Source organism: Geospiza fortis, unplaced genomic scaffold (assembly GCF_000277835.1).
Source record: "Geospiza fortis unplaced genomic scaffold, GeoFor_1.0 scaffold213, whole genome shotgun sequence".
NCBI classification, from domain to species: Eukaryota; Metazoa; Chordata; class Aves; order Passeriformes; family Thraupidae; genus Geospiza; species Geospiza fortis.
Genome location: NW_005054399.1, coordinates 1886115 through 1893865, shown reverse-complemented (window position 1 = coordinate 1893865; position 7751 = coordinate 1886115). Strand labels below are relative to the sequence as shown.

Below are 7751 nucleotides of genomic sequence, written 5' to 3'. Positions count from 1 at the left end.
CCTCTGCCAGGGGACAGGGGCTGTGCTGATGCTGCTGCATTTGCTGGCAGAGGGGCCTGCCACCAGGAGCAGCTCAGCTGTTCACCCCAGGAACAGAGTCTGCAATGTGTCACCCCTCCTGTCACCCAAGGACTGCCTTACCTCATGTCTTGTTCCCTCTATTATTTCAGTAGCTTCACTGGTCTCCATGTCTTCAGTAGAAGTCTGGAAGACAAAATAAGATTATTCTCTTTTTAGGTTCTTATAAAAAGAATTCTATCACCAATATATAATTCACTTTTACACAAGCCTTTCTGTTCCCCTCACATGCAGTAGCTGCTCCAAAGACAACCCCTTGACATTCCCTCCCAATCCCATTATCAGGAACTACTTAAAATGAATGCACAACGTTCACAAATAACTGAAAGAGAACGTCCTCCCTCAGCAGGATTTGGCCATGCAGCAGATTTTTCTCCTACTGGAGAAGAACTACGGCAGCACTCAATAACTGAGCTGTGTCACCCTGCTGGGATGAGAACTGGCTCTGTGTGACAGAGGGGACAAAGTGAAACGCAGAATTCATTGCTTTTGGCAGCCTCTGTTAGAAACAACAGAGATTATCTGGGACAAAGTAAGATAAATAGAAATGGGAGAAAACAGGAGGTAAAGCTGAAGCAAGCTTGTGAGGATGTAAAATCTGGTGTGGTCACAAGTTCTCAGGCTCGGCCTCCTGGCACACACAGCACTTTTGGAGGGTGGGGAAGCTCCAAGTGCTTTCCTTCCAAACAAGGCTGATCCCACTGACTCCTGGGGCCTGCAGGCAGGGCAGAGCCTGTTTTACCTTCTCCCAAAAGCCTGGAGCAGGAACATGAACAACTGCAGAGTTTTCCCTGACCAAAGCCTGTGCTCAGTTCCCAGTGAGCAGGCTGGCTGCCCCTTCTCACCTCGATGATGTACTCCTGGGTGTCTGCCACCACTGAGGAGAACTCCACCAGAACCGTGTGCGGATCCTCCGAAAGGACTGTGGCTGCCAAGTTGTCAGCAGACTGACTCTCCTCTGACACTATCACTTCTTCCACCTCCTTCATAGCAAGGAGGCAGCCACCTGCAGGGAAGTCCAGAAAAAGATCATTTTTTGCGTCCATCTCCAGTAGCAGCTGGAAGGTGCTATGCAGCACCAACAAGGGGATGCCATGGAGGAGTGACCAGCGCCACTTGAGGGGCTCTTGGCCCACCAGGACAAGCCAAGGAACAGCCCAGGAGAGTCCCTGTGACACCAGGAGCAGAGCAGCTCTCCAGTGCAACTCCAAACACCACATGGGTAAATTCAGGTGGTAAAACCACTCAGGGTTTCCAAGCCTTGTGTGAAGAACATACAGGAAGAATTTGGGTATATTTTAAATCATTGATCTTTTCTGCTGATATATCTCAGTATCTCCTACAAAAGTCCATTTTTTCCTCCAGTAAACTTGCATTATTCCTTTGGAATAACACCGTCAGCACTACCTGAAGAAGTCTGGAAATCCCTGCTTAGGAGCTAAAGGAGCAGCAAGCTCAGTGCAACTAATCCCACCAAACCAGATTATTGGTGAGAACTTTACCCAGACATTTCCTTCCCAGAACATGCCCACTTCCATGTGGGTCATTAGATCCACGGAATAACCAGGTTGGAAGAGACCTTAAAGATCATGGAGTCCAACCCAGCATTAACAACTCAACTAAACCATGGCACTGAGTGCCACATCCAGGCTTGTTTTAAACACATCCAGGGATGGTGACTCCATCACCTCCCAGGCAGACCATTCCATTCCTTTCTGTAAAAATAATCTGATATCCAACCTGTATTTCCCTTGGTGCAGCTTGAGACTGTGTCCTGGGTTCTGTCAGTGGCTGAGATGCACCCTCAGCAGCATTCCCAGCCTGTCCAGCTGCAGCCCAGCCGTGCTCACCTTTGGTTCTGAGGTGCCTGTTGAGGGTGCCGTGCTCGGCGAAGCCGCGGCCGCACTTGTAGCACCTGAAGGGCTTCTCGCCGGTGTGGTGGCGGATGTGGCGCACCAGGGAGCCCTTCTCCCGGAACCCCCGGCTGCAGAACTGGCACACGTAGGGCTTGTCCTCCAGGTGGGTACGGAAATGCACCTGCTGGGCGTTCTGCACGCACAGGGAGGCAAGGCAAGGGCTCAGAAAGGACACGGCCAACTCATGCATGCAAGGTTTTAGCTCCCTGGGTGCAACTCAATGTCTTTTATAGGATGATTTTCTTGGGTGGTGGTTTAGCAATGGTACTTCCCAAGTCAGTGCTCACACTATGACTTTCCAAACCATGAGCCACTCACTTGTTCCCCCTCTCCCTCTCCCCTCACAGTGGGCTGGAAAGGAGAATTGGAGGCACAAAAGGTGAAGATCATGGACTGAGATAGGAACAACTTACCAGAAACAGAAATAAGATAAAAAACCACTACTGATAACAGAGGATACAAGAAAGAGGTGAGCAACTCACCTGCCCTGATAAGACAGAAGGAACCCCTTTCCCCCACACCAGAATATTCTGGCCATGCACCCTCCTGGCTACTGCAAAAATTAACCACGTCCTGGCCAGAATCAGGACACCGTTATTACATATTTGTTCCACACATGAAGGAACAGTTTCTTCAGAAATGTGATGGTTTTACAAAGACTGTCCTTCTTTTGCCCACTAAACCAAAACATCTTTCTGGAGTTTCAGCTCACAGAATCACTGAATGGTTTAGGTTGGAAAGAACCTTAAGGAACATCTTGTTCCACCCCCTTGCCATGGTCAGGGACACCTTCCACTGTTCCAGGTTGCTCCAAGCCCTGTCCAACCTGGCGTTGGACACTTGCAGGGATGGAGCAGCCACAGCTTCTCTGGGCTATAAGAGAAAGGTGAGCTCTTTGAAGAGCAAAGCCTCCTGCCCTACGCCAAAGCCTGGTGTCACAGACATATTTTATGGAAAATCCTTTCATTAGGATCTTTTCTCCCGATTAGCCTCAGAAATGAAATGTAAACAATAATTATCTGCTGCTCTGGAATGTAACAGGTGCATCTTTGATTGGTCTTATGTGGTTGTTTTTAATTAATGGCCAATCACAGTCCAGCTGTCTCGGACCCTCTGGTCAGTCACAAGATTTTATTATCACTCCTTTCTCTTCTATTCCTTGCTAGCCTTCTGATGAAATCCTTTCTTCTATTCTTTTAGTATAGTTTTAGTATATCATTTTCTTTTAATATAATATATATAATAAAATAAAAAATTAGCCTTCTGAACGTGGAGTCAAGATTCTCATCTATTCCCTCATCCTGGGACCCCTGCAAACCATCACAGAGGAGCAGCTACAGCTTCTCTGAGCTATAAGAGACGGGTGAGCTCTTTGAGGAGCAAAGCCTCCTGCCCCCTGCCACAGCCTTTCTGTGGGGAGGCCAGTGAGGAGGCTGGTGAGGGGGCTCACCTTTGTCTTGTAGCGCTTGCCACACTTGGGGCAGGCGTAGGGCCGCTCGTCCGAGTGCACGCGCCGGTGCCCCTTGACGTGGGCGATGGTCTTGTAGAGCTTGCCACACTCCCCGCAGCGGAACCGCCGCTCGTTCACGTGCACCTCCTGGTGCTTCTTCAGCAGGTAGCCCTTGGTGAACTCCTTGCCACACTCCTCACACTTGAAGGGTTTGTACTCTAGAGGGACAGAGAGAAAAACGTGTGGTTGATCCAGGGCATCCTGCAGCACAAGGATGTGGTACAGGTGTAACTGAATTGTCACAAAAAGCAACCTGGAGAAGGGGAGGAATTGTACTGTCAACCACGTGGGTGGGCTTTCACAGAACCCCAAAATGGCTGGGGTGCGAAGGGACCTCTGGTGATCATCCAGTGCAGTCCCCTGGCCAGGCAGGGTCACCTGGAGCAGGTGACACAGGAACGTGTCCAGGGCTCTGCCACCCTCATTGCAAAGAGGTTCTTCCTCATGTCAACATGGATTTTGTTGTGTTTTAATTTCTGGGCACTGCTCCTCATCCTGTCACTGAACAGAGTCTGGCACCATCCTCTGACACCTCTGGGAGGGATTTGTATGGATTGATGGGATCCCCTCTCAGCCTTCCCTTCTCCAGACTGACCAGGCCCAGCTCCTGTACTCTCTCCTCATCAGAGGAGCTGAACCCAGCTGAGGTCACTGAGCCACAGCTCGTGTCACACAGCAGCCCCAGCAGCCCTTTACCTGTGTGACTCTTGCTGTGAGTTTCCAGGGCAGCAGCTTCACTGAAGGCTTCATTACAGTGAGAGCAAATGTAACGTTTGTACCCGTTGGTTCCTTCTGCAGGTGTCTGCTGGAGAGAAAATGGGAAAACTGCTTTTCTATTTTTGTACTGGTGTGTCCAGTTAGGATTGCTACCCAAATTCCCAATTAAACACTCCAGTTTAGACAGGAAAGAGATCTCTGTTGTGGAAAGAGACAGCACATGTGTGAAAGAACATTTCCCTTAAATCATACCTGCACAATGTAACTCTAAAACCTGACACAAAGCCACAGGCACAGGCAGACATACATGAAGACAACAGTGCTGCCCACAACCAAATACAGACAAAGAAAGTTAAAAAAATTAATGTGTTGATGGAATACAAACATACAGACTCCACTCCTTCCACTTTAACACACGGCTCCTCGTCTACTTCCATCCCTTTGTTCTCCAGCTCTTCTGGAGCAGCTGCCACAGGTTCATCCGGCTTCTGCACCTCCTCCAGAGCCACTCTCTCGATGACAATCCCCGAATTCCTCATGGCCTGCCTCAGCAGGTTCTCACTGTTCACTTCCCCCTCGCAGGGCAGCTCCTCAGGATGCGGCTGCTGCAGGAACAAAGAGAAGTTGGGCACAGCAAACGCACAATGTTTTACAGCAACACTGCTGCAAGGGCCATTCTGTCTGGGGTGTCCAGTGCTATGAGGCTGAAAGGTCAGCCAGGGAATACCTTGGGCTGAGCAGGAGGATGAGGTGGACCTGTACTCTGACAACCCAAGGGATGACAAGCCCAGAAGGAAACCAACCAAAGGAACCCCTTCATTCCACACTCAGATTTACTGTCAGTACCCCAGACACCTCTGCTCTGAGGTGAAACATTCTTTGTGTAAAACACACAGAGGGTGTTTGAGACAAACAGCACTCACGTCTGGATCCAGGGGCTTTGCATCCACCATGGGCAGTCCCTGCATCTGGACATGGACCTCATGGAGCACGTTGCCTTTTGCATCTGTCACGAGGTGGATGACAGGGGAGGCCTCCATGGATTCGCTCGCTATGGAGGACACTGTGTCTGTGGTGGAGCTGCAGGGTCCTGCAAGGGATGAACCACGTGGGGAAATGCACCCCTCAGCAACTCCCTGTGCCCTAAAAATCTGCCTTAGAGTGTCTGTTAACACCACCTTTGTACCAGATTCTCAAACATTCTTGAGATCACACCCAGCTTCGAGGTAATAACTTTGCTCTATAAATTACTTTTTTCTGGTATAAAAAATATGAATTCAAAACCATGGGATTATTTCTTATCATGGAATGGTTTGGGTTGGAAGGGATCTTACAGGTCATCCAGTTCCACCTCCTGCCATGGGCAGGGACACCTACCAATCTGACCTTGGGCACTGCCAGGGATGGGGCAGCCACAGCTGCTCTGGGCAACCTGTGCCAGAAGGAATTTCTATTCCAAGTGCTGTGAGGGTTTGGCTTTATCAGACAGGAGGTGGGTGCTGGCAGCATCACTGACCTGGTGGCAGATCATCTTTGTTGACAACTATTTCTTTGGTCATGTTGAAGCGGATTTTTTCAGTGCAAGGTGTCAGAGATTTAAGGTGCCGAGTCAAAGCTCCTGATTCTCGGAAGCTTTTCCCACAATTCTTGCATTTGTAAGGTCTTTCATCTGGAAATGATAAGAATCAAAACAACCATGTTAGAGCCAGCATTGCCAGGATCAGCTCTGTGTGACAGACTGAAGAACATGTTCAGCTTTCTACAGCACACGACTGTGCCTATCCCAGAACCTTCCACTGCCGCCCAGCACCCCAAATGTTGGGGAGCTCAATGGTCTCAGCTCAGCAAAACATGGGAAGCAGGAAGGAATTCCACTGGAAGGCAAATGGATAACCACAGACAGCTCCAGTGACAAGGAGCTCTTATTTGGGAGAACTCTTACCCGTGTGCCGCCGATGGTGTCGGATCAGAGACCCCTTTGTCCTAAAGGAAGTCCCACAGAGTTTACACTCATAGTCCTTCCTGCTGCTGTGAGTGATCATGTGAGCTTTGAGGATGCTGGCCTAGGGAAAGAATTTCCTTTAAAAAACTTTTCAAATAGTTTAAAGACTTTACATTTTAGCTGTAAAGGACAACAAGGCTCCTTGTGAAGGCAGAACTTCCCTCTGGGAAGGGCAGGCAGTAAAGCACGCTGCTACTGAGTCTTGGGAGCTCTTAGTTCACAGCCAGCCTAAAAGACTCCCTAACCCACAGCAGCAGAGGGGATACTCACAGTTTTAAATGTCTTCTGGCACAGCTCACACACGTACCGCCCCTCCTTGTTCACCTGCAGCTTGACCTTGATGTCCTGCTCCTCACTGACCTCCCCATCCACGTGGCCATTCGGGTTCTCAAACACATGGTCTCCTGCTACAATGACCTCTTTGATGTGCCCACTGCCTGGGAAAAGGTGGGGACACAGTTGGCTTCTTTACAGGACAACAAACCACCTACTGTCTCAGCATGTCATACAGGAAGGAGAAAAGATATTTTAAACCTGCCACTCGAGTCTTTGCAACCTTCTCATTATGGCAGCATAAAATGGGCACTTCTGGAACGGAGTTTAACATCTAATTTGTATTAATTAGTTGTATTAATTAAGCTGAAGGAGGGTAGGTTTAGAATAGATATTGCAAAGGAATTGGTCCCTGTGAGGGTGGGCAGGCCCTGGCACAGGTGCCCAGAGCAGCTGTGGCTGCCCCTGGATCCCTGGCAGTGCCCAAGGCCAGGCGGGACAGGGCTTGGAGCACCTGGGACAGTGGGAGGTGTCCCTGCCATGGCGGGGGTGGCACTGGATGGGCTTTGAGGTCCCTCCTAACCCAACCCATCCCATGACTGTTCCATGGCCCTGATGGGGGAGGATTGCAGAGCAGGCACAGGGCTGCCTCCCAGAGCTCTGTGGGAACAGCCCCAAATCCCAGTGACACAGAGGTGTCACTCACCCAACCACAACCCAAAGCCATCAGAAGAGGTCACAGATGAGGGAACAGGTACCAGACGCCCCTGGGGGTGCCAAGGCACCCCAGAGCTCACCTACGATGGCCGAGGCATTGCTGATCTCCTCTGCTATGGAAGATGCTTCAACAACAATGTGAGCAACAGTGATGGACTCCTCGACAGCAGGAACCACCTGCTGGCACAGAGCACCTTTCAGCAGGCAGGTCCTGCTTGCCTGAGCACACTGCTCCCTCCCCTCCAACCCAACAGACCGTTGCATCCTAACTATTTCCAGCCCCGGCTGGGAGAGGCCGCTGTCACCTTTTGTCCTTCGTGGCCGAGGAGCCCGGCGAGCGGGTCGGGAGGGCGCTGGCAGCCCTTCTGCAGCTTGTGCTGCACGAACTCCTGCAGGGAGCTGAACTCCGACTGGCAGCGCCCGCACTTGTGCACGTCATCCTCGTCTGCGGGGAAAGCGCGGTCAGCGGGGCCGGGACAGGGCACATGGCCGGGGACAGGGCCGAGGGACCGGGCGGTCGGTGTATCCCCGCTCCCTG

At 50.8% G+C, this 7751-nt stretch overlaps 1 protein-coding gene across 1 annotated transcript in view; it reads right to left on the bottom strand.

Annotated features, from left to right (window-relative positions):
• The window catches only part of E4F1 (E4F transcription factor 1), a gene marked incomplete at its 5' end in the record, with an annotated part of 8796 nt that extends 1050 nt beyond the window's left edge, over window positions 1-7746 (bottom strand). The window contains 12 exons of the mRNA XM_031061076.1: window positions 142-204; window positions 924-1084; window positions 1929-2127; window positions 3445-3662; window positions 4201-4306; window positions 4611-4826; window positions 5145-5311; window positions 5738-5890; window positions 6164-6284; window positions 6494-6660; window positions 7294-7390; window positions 7519-7746. Of these exons, the coding sequence (XP_030916936.1) occupies window positions 142-204; window positions 924-1084; window positions 1929-2127; window positions 3445-3662; window positions 4201-4306; window positions 4611-4826; window positions 5145-5311; window positions 5738-5890; window positions 6164-6284; window positions 6494-6660; window positions 7294-7390; window positions 7519-7746 (1896 nt within the window). The remainder of the gene's footprint in view (window positions 1-141; window positions 205-923; window positions 1085-1928; window positions 2128-3444; window positions 3663-4200; window positions 4307-4610; window positions 4827-5144; window positions 5312-5737; window positions 5891-6163; window positions 6285-6493; window positions 6661-7293; window positions 7391-7518) is intronic.
• Between the last annotated feature and the right edge of the window lie 5 nt (window positions 7747-7751).